General features: G+C 32.6%; 1 protein-coding gene across 5 annotated transcripts in view; it reads right to left on the bottom strand.

The window, feature by feature from the left end:
• Positions 1-19,258, bottom strand: part of FSTL5 (follistatin like 5) — a 289,125-nt gene that overhangs the window by 82,018 nt on the left and 187,849 nt on the right. For all 5 annotated transcript variants that reach the window (XM_027676803.1, XM_027676801.1, XM_027676804.1 and 2 more), the window contains exon 7: positions 9,817-9,983. In XM_027676803.1, coding sequence (XP_027532604.1) covers positions 9,817-9,983 — 167 coding nt within the window. The remainder of the gene's footprint in view (positions 1-9,816; positions 9,984-19,258) is intronic.

Raw genomic sequence — 19,258 nt, 5'->3', positions numbered from 1 at the left:
AAAAAAAATAAACCTAGTACCATCAAACCTGATATAAAAATCAGAATGATTCGCTTTAGCTCACTCTTAATGTACCAAGAGGGACAAAATCATATTGTGACTTGAATAGTTTTCTTTAAGTTGATCATTTTAAATGCAGCATTAATGTATGATCTACAGACAACAGTAGAGACAAAAGAGGGCCAGTCACACATTACTTGAATTATTAATACAGAGTAGCAGGTTGTCTCTTCTGTGATACGTTGCTTCAATTTTACAACTGCTCTGCCAATCACAGTAAGAAATTCTCTTCTGTTGCAACAACAGCTAACGCTTTGTTAACACACTTCAACTTTCTACAAGATACACCAAAATAATTTTATTACTCAGAACGCCATTATTGTTTGTATTTGTCTACTGTAATTAATTTTTGCTTTTCTAAGTACTGCTTTTTGTAATAGATCCAAAATTTCTTTAGAAGTATAAGTCCTTTATGAACAAGGAAGTTATATACACTAAATTTCTCTTTTCACTTTGCTCTATGTCATTATTTTAAACAATGGGACAGCACTATTCATTGGAAAGCTTCTATGCTACTGTCACCATATGTAACTGTATTACTGATATACCATCACATATTATTTTCTTGTATGCAGCGCGGTCTTACTTTGCAAGACTGAAACATACAGAGGTTCTTTTTCTATTGCTGATCTCTTTATCTAACCCTTGGTCTCAATTATCTTTTACTCCAATTATAACTCTATCATTAACTGTTGCCAACTCTGTGATCATAGAATCCATGTCAGAAATAAGATCTTTATTAATAGAGAGGGAGGTGGGAGATAATAATAATAGGTGGGAGAAAAGGTGGCTTTTTGATCTGCCTCCCTTTTGCTATAATTTAAAATGTTAATTGTTTAACTTTCACAGGTTGAACTTCAAAGCCTTTTTACATTAATTGATTTCTTGTCTGATGTTAAAACTAATGTATATAATGTCAAAAACATAAAGACAAAACAGGATTTCAGTCATCTTTCATTAACTATAGGTGACAATAGCAGGAACTTCATGGAGTTTCTAACATTTACCAAATTGCTGCACAAAATTAAAAATATCTCGTAGAAAAAAGTGGTATGGCATTGATATCTTACCATGTCATAATATGGCAATTCTATTTTATTTCTCATTAACATAAATAGAGAGACATTTACCTGGAAGGAGCAAAAACACTACAAAGGAAGACATAGCTTCCTCTCAATTAACAGGACTATTTGAAATTAAACGCATAAAAATTGTTCTTATGAAAATTTTTAAGAGTAAATGGACTCATAAATCTGACTTAAACCAGACAAGGTAACATACTTAAGAGGAAAGTGGATAAGAACATTTTCTATTATTAAGGTACTCTGAAATTTATTTTCAATTAAAAAAAATATTCTTTTTCTTCTTCAATATTTCAATTAAGTATCTATATGTTAAGACTTATTATTTGAAAACATTAATATATTTCCCTTGGAAAGCTCTAGAGGAAAAACTTTAATCACCAGCAAACCCCAAACATATTTAGTAAGTACTTTTGGGTAACTGTCCAAAAATCCAGTCACTTCTATCTTATTGTATCCACAAAAGTACATTAAGAATGCAGATTCATTGATCATCTTTTCCTTAGGGTAGGATAATTTTTTTATAACAAACCAAGCTAGGTATTATTTAGAAGCACTGTTTCAACTTTCCTACTTCTGTTGTAGTTTGAAGTGCTACAATAGGCAGGCATACATGAAAGGAGAATCAGATGGACAGCATTGATGCATCTGTTCCCCAATTCATATTAAATTTAGAAAAATCTTTGGTTTATTTTATCTCTCCTTTTTAACAGAACAATGAAAAATCTTTGTTATGGATACAAATACTCTTTATATCCAAACAGAAAAGGTTCTGAATGTAAATTTCTGAAAAAGGAGTTCTAGATTATTAAGATAACTGTGTAAAAATGGTATAAACATGAAAAAGAAAGGAAGAATACACATGAAGGTGATAAAATTAACATATGGCACATGACTTTGTTTGGTGAAAGAGAAATCAGTCTGAGCTAAAGTAGATCTTCAATAAAATTTAGAAATGAATGGATGCCACATACTACAAGGTGTATGGGTAGACAGATCACTGACCAGTTTGATAGAGAAAGCTTACATATCATCATTTGAAAATCATGGCAGACATACCCTTTCTGTTGTTATCCAGTCAGAGCTCACAAACTAATCAAGCTTGATCTAGATAAGTAATTTGCTTCATGTTCACCTTTGCAAGTAGCAGTATTGATTATTTTTCAGGTGGGTAGCAATTTTCTTTCTGAGTCAGTACTGAGTAAATACCTTGGTACACTTCTGCAGTTTTCTTTTTAATTATTATTATTTTTTAAAATATATAAATGCCATTTGAGTCAAATTCTCAAAAGGCAGTTATGTCCTACCTATCCTAATTTTTCTTCCTGGGCTGCTTGTAAGGGAGGGGAAAAAAGGGTTTCTTTTTTTTTTTCTTTTGGTATTTAAGTAATTGTGCCTCTCTGTTCAATGAAACAGACTCCTAGATATCAAAGCACTTTTATTACTGGTGATATGGCCCTCCTATTTAATGTACTACAGAAATGATTTGAAAGTCAGGGCTGTGAACCACAGGAGGCCATTATTAACAAAGCATCTTTCTCGTGCTTTTAAGAAGGAATGACCTTTACTGCTAGCTGTAGCCTAATACATGTTGCTCTTTTGAGACTTCTTTTCTAAAATAATAACCTGAAAAGCTTGGTTATCTTTTTTTTGTACTATAAAACCCTTTCAAATATTTCTTACCAAAGATGTGAAAAGCATTAAATCTAGTAGGATAGAAAAAAGTACTACAGAATGACCTGGACAAGTTGGAGAAATAAATATGCAACTAGTAATAAAATTATTCAGAAATGATTCTGTGTTTCACCTAGCTGATGGAATGTATACAGCATAAAAAGTGAGAGTAGTAAGTCTATAACTTTACATAAAAATCAAGCTGCAATTTTTTCATGAACTAATCAGAAATTAATAGCCCAAACTGAATTTGCTAGTAACAGAAATATTGATTGTAGACATAACCTGCATCCCTATATATACATATACAGAAAAGAACGAGAAAACTGAATTTGAAATGAAAAGAAAGAGTTGAGGAAGAAAGATGCTATGGGGATGACAAAGCGATGCTTATAAAAATTTTGAAGTCAGCTTATAACACAGAATATTAAACAGCTTTCCACTAATTTTAAAATGCAGGGAAGATAGGCAAAAGTGAAAAAAGGTAGGTGTGATAAAAGTTCTGATTTCTCTGAATAAAAAAAAAGGAGTAGGAGTTACTAGAGCAGGACAATAAGAAACAGCATTTGAATGAATAATATAGTAGAAAAATCATGATGCATCTAAAAGCTTGCTGAAAAGAAAACATTAACGTAAATTAAATTGCTATCCCTGTACCTTAAAACAGTTCCATGTTTCTACAGAATGTGCTAAACAGTATTTACTACACAAGATTTAGAATAGGCAGGGTGGAATATAACCATATTGTACAATGCCAACAGTAATAAAATAGAAATTAAAGTATCACTGATGTATTATGGAAGCAACTGCATTTTACAAGATATATCTATGAAGAACCAGGATAACAATATTTTGAACATCTTTGGTATTTATATATTTCAGCTCCCACAGAAGGTCCTCTTAAACATCTAGGAGTACAGATTTGCCATTTCAGCTACTCTTCTAACAATGTGTTCAATGTGTTGTGTTAAGAAATTCGTCTGGAAGAATCAAGTAATTCAGAAATCCACAGTGTCTCTTTCTCATTTTGTTGATAATTTCTGTCTGTAAATGTCAGAAATGTATAACACTGTCTTTGAGGTAGTTTAATATGGCTTGCCTGCAGTTATTTTCAAGGATTTCTTCATGGTAAGGGGAAATGGATTTACATGTTATATCATCACCTTTCACTGTCACCAGGATTTTTATTTTGAAATGCAGAAAACCAAACAGGAAAATACTAACGGATTCAGCTATTTTGGATATTAACAGTAGAAACAGCTCTAGAATGTAAAATTATGAGTAGTGCAAGACAAGGAACTCAGCTCTACAAGAAACAATTGCTTTGCCCCACTCTGTAATAGAAAAATGACCAGATCCCAATCTCAGTTACACTGCTGAAAGCATGAGAGGAGATGATGGTCCACAGAATATGACTCTGTTCACCTGTGAAGCAAACACTTTCATTTGTAATAAAGATAAAATGAAGTGCACTGATTGAGCACAAGAGAAGAGAAAGCCTATGAGGATCTTAACATTTCATCAGCTGGCTCAAAGTTAAAATAGTCCCCACCATAAAAAAACGTACATAATAAGCTGTATCATAAAGTTCTGAAGTATTATAACTTCAATTAGGCCAGATTTATAGAACTGGCATATCCAAATTATTTTAATGGGAATTGATACTTTATGAATGAAATCTCATCCCAATCTTTTTCACAGTACTTCATTAACCCAGAAGCCTACAGATCAGCTGTGGTACCTGGTTTATATGTGCCTTTACAGTGTCATGAAAACACGATGTACGGTCCAAAGTAGCATTCATCATAACATCACTAAAATAAATATTAAAATAGCCTCAATACTCAAAATAAAACATACCATATCTTGAAAGTCATACATGTGATTTATCCCAGTACTAAAGAATTAATTAGGACTCAAAATCAGATTCAAAAAAAAAAGGAAGAGAAAAAAGGATGGAAGGGGACTGAATGAGATGGTTGCACTGGTGGTCAAGACTTTTTACTTAACTATAAGTAAACAAAAAAAATTAGGTATTTGATAAAGCTGATTGGCATTTTTGACAATAACTATTTTCATTTTACTTCTAAGGTGGAATAGAAAAAAAACAAAACAAAACCGGTATTTGACCCATTCAGTAGAAAAGGTAATTATACTTCCTACTTAAAAGAAAAACTGTGTAAAAGATAAAGGACAATTCAATACAGGTAAAAATAGAAATGTGCTGATTTTGATGAGTCACTGTTAAACAAACCAAACTACTTCATAAGAAAAAAAAATCAGTAGAAAATATATGAGAAATATGTAACAGATATGTTTAAGAGGTGTCATAAGCATAATATATAAGGAAAACCTGCAAGTAGGCTTTTAAAATAAACTTCATATATCCTGGCGGTAACACAGAATGAATACTGCTGGACCACATAGAAGATCTGACACTGCAATTGCTGCACTGCAATTTACTAATAAAAGCTCAAAATAAACTGGTCAGGACCCAGATTTTGTATTGAACAAGATTGCTAGCTTTTTGACTATGGTACTATGACTGAACAGTTTGATTTCTTCATTGTTGGACAAGAGTTACTGTCTTCCAAAAAGTAGGAGCATCACTTCTGAGGTTCTGGTGCTCCCTTCATGTCATAGGACTCCTACACTTTTCCTCACGTAAGGGTGAGAGATCCCCATCAAAGGCTCTGCAGGGTAAGAGGGCCAGTGGGAAAACATCAGAGAGAAGGAAAAGCTCCTAAGGAATGAAGCAAGAGCATGCAGAGCTTGCTGCAGCAAATCAGAAAGTCAGTGCATTGACTAAGCCATCCCTGCAAGCAGGCATTCCCTCTTTTAGCACACTCGTAAATAAAGAAATTGGTTTACACAAATTTTGAATATCTATTTGTCATGGTTTAGGAATGGTATTCCACAATTTAGTGTTCCCACTGAAACTCTCCAAATGGTGTGTTGCTCAATTGCTCACCCTCCTGTCCCTGTGGTGGGCTGGAGAGGAGAATTGGAGGCACAAAAGGTAAAGATCAGAGGTTGAGATAAGAACAATTTACTGGAAATAGCAATGAAATAAGAGAATGAATAGTAACCGCAACAATACTAATGACAGATTGTACAAGAAAAAAGAGGCAAGTGATTGCTCACCCACCCCCCTCTCTGCTAGGCTACCTGACCTGGAAGGGAGCCCTTTCCTTATCCCCAGAAAATGACATGAGGTGGCACAGAATTACCTCCAGGTACTAGACATGCCCCCATCTGGCTACTGCAAAAACAGCCCCTGTCCTGGACAGAACTAGGACACAATTCTGTTTTGATTATTAATCTTCACTTTCTTTAAGTCCTCTAGTTTATATCCTAATAATTTTTTATTTTTTATTTTAATTTTTTTCTTAGTTTTTTACTTTTAAGAGTTGTTATTTTTGGAGAGCAGATAAAAAAGATTGGGGAATATTTCCCTGACATTTATGGTTCACTTGGGATTTTATCAGAAATACAAACACACACACACACACACACACTCCCTCAAATTCTTGGCAGACAGGGCATTTATATTTCTGACTATTGCCCTAAAGTCATAACTGTGTTATATTAAGAACAATTTAACCATGCATAAAGAGAAGCTTGTGTGTAGGTCCATAGCCTCCCATGGGAGAAGACAATGTGGAAGGGAATAATTCAAGAGGTTCTCCTGAGATTTTTCTTAATAAAAAAAGGGGTAATAAAGGATGAGAAATTGGAAGAAAAAGAAGAGGTCAGATGTCAGGAATTCTGAATAACCTGAAGGCAAAACTGGAGGAAAATATCGGAAAAACAATAAAGTAAAATAAGAAATGAAAACTTTAAAAAGTGAATAAATTAACATTAAAAAAGTAGCATGTATTGCATTTGGGAAATATATCTGCTATTTTTCATACAGTGGAATTATTTTCTCTAATAATAGGTTAGCTAAACCATATTCCAAGAGGTAAGTGGAAAGACAAATATTAAATTTAAGATGCAGGATAACAGCAAGGAAAAAAAAAACCGTTTTATATGTGCACTAAAATATCAGCAAAATGTCCTGTGCTATCAATTCTGTAGTGAGTCACAGACCAATTATATTACAATTTAAGTAAAGTAAAACTTGCAGAGGCATATAATTTTTCATAATTTCACTCAGAAGGATGCTCATTATTCCTGACTCCCTTTACTTTCAGTAAAAGAAAGATTACTATTTTTGGAACTATTGCAACTTGCTACTGATAAGTACCATAAGAAGAGTTGAGGAGTACTAAGAACTTTTAAAATTATCAACTGAATATTAAGTTACATTATTAGTATCTGACTGCATACCTAATAGAAAATTTTAAAATACACTACTTATTGTCATCCTTTGAAAGTGAAACAATATTTCCTCACATTTCTTTAAGTTGTTTTAGACTGTATAAAACACTGCTCATTAAGACTCACTCTTAGCCACTCCACAGTTGACAGCTTTAGAGATATATCCTGTATACTTTCAGTGGAGGAGTAGGATACTAAGAAAAAAAAATAAATAGAAATTCATCTATCAATTTCAGTTTAGATTTGGACTCCTTTCCTCCTTCTTATTGCATTTTTCCATTTGACAAAACAGTAGGACACTACATTGTTCTGAGTTTGTCCCTCCTTGATGCAAATAGCTTAATTCATATTGGGAACTGGATGGTGAAAAAACTTAATTTATAAGTATGAGCACTTGCTATGATTTACAAAATCACATTGTCACTACTGTTTAGTCTGACTGGTTTCATATATTTGTGCTGACTTCCAGTTATGTTGATCTTTGATGCATTTTGTTGAAGAAAAAACGCCAAACCCAAACTATCTATCTTCCCAGGTCAGTGTTTGTTTTGTTATTTTCACAAAATGTACTACTGTTTGTACAACATTATTAGGCTTGAGATGCACAGGCATGGTTCTTGTATAACTGAGTAAATTAAGAATTCCCAGGTTAGGTAAATTTCAATGTAGTTTATAATATAGCCATAGTAAAGCCTCTGGGGACATCTTAAATTATACAAGGACTTAGGGGTCTGGAATGTTTAAAATTGCTTGAATAAATATAACACATTCTTTGGTGATTAAATAGTGACATACATTGGTGCACACTCTGCATTGTTCCTTTGAAGTAATATTTACTTAAGTCTTAAATTCATTTTCTATAGTGAAATATAGGACACAACTTTTTTTTGCACAATTATTTTTCTTTTCTCCAAGGTTTTATTTTTAATTACTTTGCCTGAATGCATACTAAATTATGGTTACATAATAATCTTTAAGCAAATAGGAAACTGTAAGAAACAAAAAAGTGAATATATGATAAACAGGTTCAGAAAGATACGAAATGACCAAAGAAATATGGAAAAAATAAAAAAAGAAACAAATCAAAGGAAAATCTAGAAATAAATATATAGAGATCAAATCTGTGGAAACAGTGAGTCATAAAATAAATTTTGAAGAAAAGAAATTCTGGGGAACAATCTAACCCAATGTCTTTCTATCCACTCTTTTTTTATCCAAACTCCACTAATTCTTTGTTCCTCCCTTTTTTAGTTTACCTAGAAAGAGATATTAGAATAATATCACATAGATATATTTGAGCTATATTAATTTTAGTACCTCACTGCATGGATATTGGATCTGACCTTCTCTTTCTATATTTGAATCATGACAAAACAGTCCCTAATATTAAGGGACTGAACTATAACATAATTTTTGCTTAAAAAGAATTCCAAGCATTCCAGTTTGTTTATATTTTTCTTAAGCTAACAAATAAGTGATAAATACAGTCATCATCAGAATTATGCACTCCTGTCACTGGAAGCTTTTACTCCCTTAAAAGTTTCTACTGTACCTGCACACAAAATGCATGCACCAACATAATTCTGGCACTCAAGTAAGATTTTGAAGACCTTTATTCAATAGAGAACTTTTTAGATGATGCTGGGTTTATCCTAAGCCTCTCAAATGACTTAAAGCTACAACTCAAGCATGATGAGCTTTGAAATTGTCCCTTATTTTACAGAGCACCACTGTGAGGAAGCTCAGGTTACTAACAGAACTAACAAAAACCAAAACGAAACAAAGATTATGCGTGAGAACAATTGCCTCCTTAGAAATAAAATATTCATTAAAAAAAAAGAAATAAAAATAGACAAACTAGATATTTGATTGTGGTAGTATTCCACACATATAACAGTTCTGGGGATTTCAGACTCACTGGGGTCAGACAGAAAGCACAACTCCCAATGTATCAATTTGTCCACATTTCTAACTTTGCTAATACAAAATGGCAGAAGCCAAGTAAGCATACCCAAAAGCACAGAAAACACAGCTGAAAAGCTATTTTTAGAGTTTTGTCAGAAGATGTAATCATGTTTCTCATTTTCTATTTTTCTCTGTATTTTGAGGTCAAGGCTAAGTTAGGTGGCAAATACATGCCTTACTAAAAAAAAGATTTATAAATTATACTGATATCCCTTTCTTCATTCTCTGAGAGGTACCATACACACTGCTGAATATTTGGAGGAATGAGTAAAAGAATCAATTTTATTATGAAATACTTATTTTGGAAAAAATACATTTCCACTGAACTATTAGAAGATACGGTTGTTATTATTATGATCTGTTTGTACAGATTGTATGCATTTCTCAAAATGTTCGTTTCATAAATTTCTCTTTTCTTCTAGATGTTTGAAGACTGTATAACCCTGACTATATAATGCTGACTGTATTTTGGGCTGCAATTTTGTCCTCATGTGCTTTTATTGGTATATTTATTCTTTTGAATGATTGGTCTATGAAACATCTTTATATTTAACAGCAAGGGTTCAAATACAAAGAAAAATAAAACTAGACAGAATTTGGCAGGCATATCATTTCCATTTCTTTTCTTTGAAACATCAAGAGTAAGGAGCTTTTCTATTATTTATGACAAGTTTTGATAATAAGCTGTTAAATAGAACTTTCTACTACTTACACTGATATCTTCCAAATATAATCTATTCAGAATGACATTATTCCTCTTCCAGATGATGGGAGGTCTCAGTGTTCCCTGGATGGCACAACTTAAGACAGCACTTTGTCCCACTGTTGCTGCAGTGGTGCTTATTTTTTGATCTTCAGGCAGACTCAGCTGAACTACATCTGCAAAAGACATATTGTTTGTAAGATCAATTAGCAGGCAGTTTCATACAGTTAATTAGCATGCACTTTTTGAACATGGATAATTTAAGTATTTTAAATGGAATGAAAATAAAAAAAACTTCCAAAAACCCCAGGAATTTCAGAGGATTTCAAATAAAGGTCAGCATGACATTTCAATTACATTGACTGACAAGTTATCATGCTGTAAGAAGAAGTATTTAAAATGAAAATGAATTCAGAGGTAAGACTGTAATACACATGATGGTGTATCCAAAGTCAGACACTGGAAGTTATCTGACAGTTAATGCCAGAGCAGTGGAGTAGTCAGAAACTTCGTTCTATTTTTTTTTCATGTTAGCTAACAGTTCATCATTATTCAGTGTTTAAAAAAAAAAATCTTTAAAAAATTTAGATGTGTGACAGAAGTACCGATCTTGAATCTTTCTCCACTCATCTTTGTACTACATAGTTCCAATATTAACAGAAGGCCTCTTCACTTCTATGTCCCAGAACTAATTTGGACACTTGGATAAAAAAGGAGTGATACATATCAAACTGATGACACTGTATACTCTTCCCTCTTGTGTAATTGCCTTAGGTTACAGGCTGATCAGCTGAGAGTTGGCTTTTTCTCTTGGGGTGTGCCTGACTAAACATAGCATATCAAAATTCTATATTTGTAAGGATTTTTTCATATTAGACAAAAGAACTATATAGGAATTGAATATTATCCAAATAGCAATTTTTCCACTCAGCCAGTAAAGCATGAAAAAATCTCTACTTTTTTTATCTTTCATTCTTCAAGTAAACTACAAAATGCATCATGTATCTATTATTTTTTAATTACCAAAATACTTTCACATAAGAGACACATTAGTACTTTCATTATAACAAAGCAGGAATCTATAAGGAAGCTAAGATCCTCTATGTGTTCTTTTTAGCCTCATGAAAGCAATACTTCATACCCCCCCAATGTGCAAGCATTAAAAAAGCATATCAAAATCCTCAGGAAAGTAAGCTTTGCTTTTAAATAATCAAACTAAATTGTTAAAAAATGTGATTAAAAATAATAATTTTATATTTAGATCCAAAGAGAGCCCATCCTGATTCTTTTTTCTTTTAGAAAGGTTGTTCTATGACTCAAAATGGAAGTGACAGTGCCCACCAGACATGCCCAAATGAGATTGACCTTTTTTAACTAGATGCATTACCTGACACAATGCGTTACGCTAAGAAAAGGAATATGCACAAATTAAATTGACTATTCTGCTATTTACTGTAGTTTTTTAAACCTACTGCATCCTCAGAAGCACTTCAGCTTCTGTGTTACAGGAGATGGTTTTTCAGTGACACTATCATGCAGACTTACTGAGAGACAACTGCATGGTTACTGAATGATTCAAAACTGGTAGCCAACTAATAGTATCCATATTGTGCCTGTTTCCTGAGTTCACTACGCAAAGATCTCAAAAGGTAGAGAAGTATTCTGATATCCGATTTACAAAGGAGTAATTATCTGTATTTTTGAAGTCACTATTCAGTATATTTCAAGGCTTTAAGCAGTGATCATGAAATCATCTGGTGTCATAGAGCCCTCTATGAAAACTCCTAAGTCTCACATGATAAACTGACACAGACAATTTAAATTCTACAAGATTTCAAAGCCTTTATTTAATTAACTCCAGTATTATTTTGTATGCCTCCATACATAAGGCCAATCACTATTATAGACATGTTTATACTTTTTAATTAGAGCACAACATTATAAAAGAGAACACCTATCAAAGGTAGAACTTAAAATTTACTACATTAGCAAAGATGATATTCTGAATCAAAACTGAGACTGCTGTATCATGTTGTCAACACTAATAGTTCAACTACTTTTTTAAACTTTGTTAATAGTAATTATAAACATAATAATAATAATAATAATGTATGATAACACAAATTTTGCCAGAGGAATTCCCTAAGAATTTCTTTAAAATTTCTCATCTTTCAATGCAACTACAACAGCTATCTCAGGCTTATATTGTAACAAAACAGCCAAATGCAAAATTTTGCAAAATGAAGAAACAGTTGTACTACCTGGAACTGGCCAATGCACTGATGTTACATATTTCTTACAAGTTATGAAAAAAACCCTACTCTAATAAATGCACCAGAATCACTGCTTTCCCACAAAATATTGAACAACATTTATGTGAAAAACCTTCATATATTATAAAATTACTTATAAGTTATTATTTCACAGTAAAAAAACATATATAGGTTGCATTATTGCTTTTCTTATTATCTAAGGGGAAAACTATTGCATATGTTTTCTCCTTATTGGGGAAAAAAAAGCACCACCCAACCCAAAAAGCCCTAAGCTTACAGGGCAGTACCTAGTGCAGACCTTTTTGACAGGTCACTCCCTGAAAATCCCTGACCATTAACAGTCTGCAGCCATGGTGAAAGAAGCAAATGCTACTGGAGGTGGAAGGGTGTGATCTGTGCAAAAAACTCTCATGTTCACAGAGCAGCACCTCTCTCAGAGCGCAGGCTTCATGACATTCCTTTGGAAACATAAAAGATAGGCCCAGGAACTAAATGATGCATTTACAATCTCTTTTTTCCTCCTTGAAAGAAATGAAAACCTGGTTCTGAGACAACATACTTTTTTGACAGATAATGATATCAGGTCACTGAGAGATATCCCTGACTAGGACAACTCGTAACTTTGCATTCATGTTGCCTTTGTAGATCAATAATAATTACTTGTAGTTTAGTCACACACTTTTTTTAAATTTAATTTTAAATGTAAAGGCTGAGTAAAGGTTTAGAAAAAATGGAAGTGAATTAAATTCTGCTTACTGACACCATCACCAAGCAAAAAAGTAAATGTGGATATTGTTGGTTACACAGCAGTTATATATATAAGTAGAGGGCAGGTATTACTTTTTATACTGCCATTATCAGAAGTGTGAATGCTCTGCTATGGTGTACCTTATTAGTGAGCTTGTTTGTAGCTCCTCCAGATGCAATATCAATCTGACATGAATCCCTGATTCTTAATTACAAAAGTTACTGGATACATTCTTTCAGACAAAGTAGAGAAATGCAAATAAAAAAACCCAAACAACACAAACATTTAAATAAAAGCTAGAAGTGTAGTTATAAGATGAAGACAGCAGATAGCTGTGTAAAAATGTCTGGTTGGAAATAACATAAAATGAGATGATTATAAAATAGGACAAAAAGGGAGAAAGCAGAAAAGTGTTAACTGTTGGGAAGACATTTTCAAACTCTAACACTGATCAGGAGAAAGGAACTCTTTCTGAAGAGGCTCAAAAATACCCAAGATTTTAAAACAGAAACAAAACAAAGCAAAACACCTTAAAAACAAAACAAAAAAACCCACAAAAATCAAAACAAAAACACACAAAAAAACCCAAACAAAACCCCAACAAACAAACAAAACAAACCCAAAAACCCAAACAAACAAACAAAACCCCAACCAAACAAAAAGCCCCAAACAAGTAAACCAAACCAAAACTAATTATTTAAATATAAGACGTTTCTGCATTGGCTGAGGAATGCGTGTTATATGGTTGAAAGGTTTTGAGACATTTCCTGGCTGTTGCAGCCATTCTGCAAACTCCACTACCCTTCATCCTGCCTAATGGTCCTGAGCGAAGTTCTTCTGATTCCTCCAAACATGTTTTTCATTACTGAAGTTATCACTGTATTTCATCCAGCTTGAATTCAACCCTCTTGAAAACACATGAGAGAAAACTGTACACAATATTTAGAATAATGAAGTGCAATGTGTCAACTAATCCATATCTTTTCCTGAATTACTTCTGTCAATATGCCTGTAGAATGCAATTGCCATTTTCCCACTGATCTCATCTAGTTCCTCACAGTTGCCCTTTGAATGACAGGTCCACACAACTTTCTTCTACTGTGGTCTTTGCAGTAGATTACTTCTCAGCTTAAAGTATAATTTCTTACTATTAACCAAGTATAAGTTCTTGTACTTTGTAACATTAATTTTCATATCCCTTTTAATGTGTCAGGTTTCACTGTTATCCAATTCCAAACATTAAAAAATTTTTTCCCAGGTGATCTCTGGAAAACTTCAATAATAACTCCTCACAGTGGTATTTTCCCATTTCATTGAACCCATATCATCTCCCTTTCAGCCAGCTCCTTATTCATTTTATCATTACTAACTCCCCAGATTTTAGTTGACTAAACAGATTCTAATGTGTAATCATACCAAGTGCTTTACTGAAAATTATGAAAGTACTACTTTTCTCATTGCTTCTCTTTAGTTATCTAGAATCTATGTTATAGACCTACTTTTGCATGACCTTATAGACCTACTTTTGCATGCCCTTATAGACCTATATTGCATATCCTTCAGTTAAAATTAGATCAAGTTAAGAACAGTTTTTCTATTATAAATTTGTAAGTACTTTCTAATATAAATATATTGCTGGTCACTTTCTAAAATATCTTCAGTACATACTGAAATCAAATGCAAGATGATATCAACTGAATCAACAAATAAAATGGATAATTATCAGACATCTTTTGGTTTTGGCAGTATACTTTGTTTTGAAATGTCATATCATCACTACTACATACACTATTGTTACTTCTGTTTTTAAGCTTAAAGTGTTAGTTCATCTCTGTTACATGTCCCATAGACAGGAATTTTTGGAAGATAAAGACAATGCATTCAAAGAGCTTTCCCTAAATAGCTTACAGTCCAAAAGACATGAACACAAACACAGTGAGTGTGTTCACATATAAGGCTTTTAGCTCCACATACAGCTGCCTTTAGAAAATGTTTTAAAATTTGTTGACCAATACAAGCAAAAGCAGCTAAGCATTAATAACTCTGAGGAAGGTATTACAATACTTAGAGTGTAAGTACTCAAATTTTCTCAATTTGACCAATATTTAGTAATTAAACTAAGAAAGGTGGGAAAAAGGAGTTTTCAAAGCTGACATTTGTAAAAATATCCCAACAGTAATAGGAATAAATCAATAATGGAACCTTATTTTAACAATTATTTTTTCAAGAGTCATACATCTTGGGTTGTCATTTGTAGTATAAGTCAAGCTATATCAGTATTCTTTTAAGTCAACAGATAAAATTATATCATTGCACTTCTAAAACATAGCGAGGGGATAGCATTCTCTTGGGAAAAAAAAGACAGTGGTAGCTGTACAGTGCTTTGACCAACTTTTCTGTTTTCTTAATCCTAAGTATATTGGGTCAATGTGCATAATATGGAACATTTTCATGCTCTAAATTTAGCACATTTATGAAAAGAGTTGTTATACTTGGATTTGAGTTTTCTGAAGAAGTTAAAGAATAGATAGTAGAAGCTGGGCTATTTCAGTTCTTTCTCTATACATGGGAAAAAAATCTAATCTTCAACTCCTTTAATGTCCCAAAATAGTCTGTATGGGTCTGTACATAACCATAAAACTCATCTGTGATCTTAGAATACCACATCAGGCTACTAGAAACAGAAAAACTAAAGCATATGAAATTTATTAAGACTAAGCAGTTTCTTACTGTATTAAGATGAGTAAAGAACAGCCACAATATCATGCTGAATAAAAAGTTTTGAAACCTAAAAAATATGGGAAGATGTCACATTTATGGTTTGTGTGTCACTTTATAATTGATTATCTGTAAAAGGAGGAAGATCTTACTCACCTGTAGACTACCTTGGTTAATTTAATTCTGTTAATACATGTGCAATTTGAACTTTCTTATTATATTCTATCTCTTTATTCTTAGCAGCCGCAAAACACTCTTCAATGAACATTATGCCAAATAGTACCCACTATTTAAAATTAAGACCACATCAAGCCTGTATTTATATTGTTTGCCTATTTCAAACCTAATTTAAAATAGAACAACTTTTAAAACCAAACAAAGAAGCCTTTTTTCCATGAACTACAGTAAGCTCTGCACTTAATGGATAACATTACTTGTTGACTTGAAATAGCTGAAATGAAGTCAGGTAATGTGCCTTTTACTCTTCTGGCATTGATCTCAATTTACTCAAAATGACATAAAAAAAGCTTTTTTATCAGTGTCATTTTGTTCTTCTTTTACAGCAATTTTAAAATCAGCACACATCACCATTAGCATGACTAATTTTGTCATTTTCTGCTGTATCTTCTGCTTTGAACTCGTTGTAAACATATTATTCACATATTTAGTAAAATGTTTCAGTATGAAAAGTAACAGAGTATGACTCATAAGTAGTTGTTCTCCAGGACCTTATGCCAGCAAAGAAGTCTTTCTTTTCCCAAAATTGTTTAACAGCACACACATAAGCAAGGAAGAAAAAAAAAAGGCATAAATAACTTTTTCACAACTCCTTAATGTTTTAGCTGCACAGTCTGGATTAAATTTCAAGTCTTATTTTCTGCCTTATGCTCAGGGTAGCAGAGGATTCTAGTTCTGTATTACAGTAATATGGTTGCTACTCAAAACTGAAAACTAATACCATTATGATTACTGCTTACTCATCTTTTGTCTTTGCTGACAAGAGACTAGAAAAACATTTTTTATTGAAAATTATAATATTGTAATAGCTCATGTTGTTAGGAATTCCTGTATAAACCAATTTCATAAGAAAATGATGAAAAACTATGAAAGAAAAGAGAATAATTTCTGCACTTATTTATAGTACGAGTCAATGAGATTTAATGAAGAGTGATTGATAGGTCATCCTAGGAAATATTTATTTTATGAGAGAACTTACAGCTTCTCTGAAAGACAAATGTGAAGCTAACACCCCATGGTTTCTGTTTCCTCTCACAAGGATAGAGTATTTTTTATTCAAATAACTAGAAACATTAAGAGTGCTTCAGGTTTTAAAAGTACAAAGGATAAACTAGAATATGTCAGCTGACCTCTTGCTTCAGTGAACTTAGCATCAAACTCTTTTAATATTGAAACAGGTTTCATCTTTTATTTTCTTAGGACCAGAAATTACTGCATAAGCAAATATCTTTTAAGAAAATTCTTAAATATCTTCTGAAGTAAATCAAATTACTTAATAAATTATAGATGACTATATCTTACAAAGGTTTATAGATGCATGTACTAATAAAGTGCTTACCATTGAAGCAAAGTCTATATGTTTTAATGGTTTTTTGAAGTAGTAAGAATGAATGTAGGCTGTAAGAAGTAGCTCAAGGACTTTATGAGATTGAGAACTCAAGCAATAAAATGGTAGATAAATTAAATGGTAGGGAAAAGCATTAAACAACAGCAAAAGCAATCCTTTGAATCTAGATCAATGGGCTGTAAGTTGACTTGTCAGGAGAGAAACAGTGGAGTCATAATAAGCAGTTTTATCAACTCTGCCCTCTCTAGCAGAGAAAAATTCAAATCAATGCTTAGAAGCACTAAAAGTAAACAAAAAACAACATAATTTTGCTCTGTGATTTGTCCACGTGAATACCATATACAGCTCTGTGTCCTCTGCAAAGTGGGTAAAAGCTCAGAGGAAAGACAAGTATGACAAGGGTATAGATCAGTTTAAATATTTAAAAAAAATCAGATAGGTTTAAATTTTTATTTTACAAAGCAGATAATGTGGGGAGATTTTGCAGAAGTCAACAAAATCTTGGCTGTCATGGTATTGATGCCTTATTGTATCTTCTAAGACTGGAAAGCCATCAAAATAAGTGGGAGGCCAGGTTCAAAATGAAGGACAGTAGTTTTCATGTTTGAAGAGACAGATCTAAAAAAAATATTTTCCAAAGGTTTTTGTGGATTCTAGAAGCTTACATGTGCAGGAATAGGCTACACAAACACTTGGGAGAGTAAGAACAAATTATAATGATGTGATTCTTACACTTCTCTAGACATCAACTTAAGTTCATGTGGAAAGAAAGCACTGGACTAGCTGGACCTGGGACCAATACAGTAATTTTTATAATTTTAAGGTATGTTTCTTAATTTTACATGGAAATCACCCATCAAATATGATTTCTAAGTTTTTTTTTAAAGAAAGCAAGCTTCTTTAAGTTCATTAGTAAATTAAGGGAAAATAATTTAAGATATCTTAACATTTTTAATGAAAAAATAAATTAACTGTAATGTAGTTGAATTATTAAACAGTGTGTATTACTTTCTGAAAATAATTTTACCATTCTGGTATTTTTCATTGCTTTTAATAGGATTTCCTCTGAATGTCATTGCTCACATATTACAAATGTTTTAACTTCTTTAAAATGTTAATGATGGCAATCATTATGAAAATCAGTGATAATCACTTTTTGTTAGTTTCAAATTCACAAACTGATAATGCTAAAGCAAAATTTCAGAGCTCATTATGCACGTGTGTTAAATTCAATTCTTAGTTCAATTAAATGAATTTCACTTGCTATGTCCATTGAATTAAACTCCTCCCCAAGACCTTGTGTTTCTCACAAATCTGCACAGCCCAAAGCATTCAACAGAACTCAAGTTATAAAGGAGTGAAACATGCACTATAATGATTCACTGAAGTCTTTACAAAAATCAATAAAACATATACTTTCGCTCTTCAGAGCACTAGGATCATTAAAAAATAGTTCAGAAGCACAGTTCATAGACATTTGAGGAGTCATCGATTCCTTAAGGCTCCCTTGTCATCAAATACAGAAACAGAGAATGTTTCCATGAAGCAGTGGGCTGCACCTCATTGAATACATCATTCAAGATCAGAATTACCAGAAGTGCAGTATTAGCAGCACTGACTGACAATTCAAATATATTCTTGGAGTTTCTCAACCGTATCATGGTTATTTTTTATCAAACCTGAACAATATTGGACAGCTGGAGAATTACTTAATAGACAGGAAATACATGAAATAAAAAAAACCTGTAAAGATATGTCACTCAAATCTGGCTAAAGTCACTTTAGAAAATATAAAGAAATATCTATATGTATTAGTTAGCCTAATATTCTTGTATTAGTACTACAGGAATACTAGGTAAACCTGATCGTGTTTTGAAAAGTACCACTACTACATATGTTAACAATATTTACAACAGTGCAGATAAAAGGTTCATTCTACAGACTGTATTGTTATGAGAACCCTTTGAAGTTGCAGAGGCCATTTAATTGTTATGAAAATTTTTTCAGCCTAGAGGAAAACTCAGGCCAAGAAAGCCAATTCCTAATCTATATGGCTTCAAAGTCTTCTGTTGCAGTGGAAATCAGTAATCTGCACCCATAATGTCTATAGGTTGTTTCTCACAGACT

This window comes from Neopelma chrysocephalum, unplaced genomic scaffold, assembly GCF_003984885.1.
Source record: "Neopelma chrysocephalum unplaced genomic scaffold, ASM398488v2 Primary Assembly neopelma1_42, whole genome shotgun sequence".
NCBI lineage: Eukaryota > Metazoa > Chordata > Aves > Passeriformes > Pipridae > Neopelma > Neopelma chrysocephalum.
The sequence above is the reverse complement of the archived record's forward strand: the minus strand, read 5'-3'. Positions and strand labels throughout refer to the sequence as shown.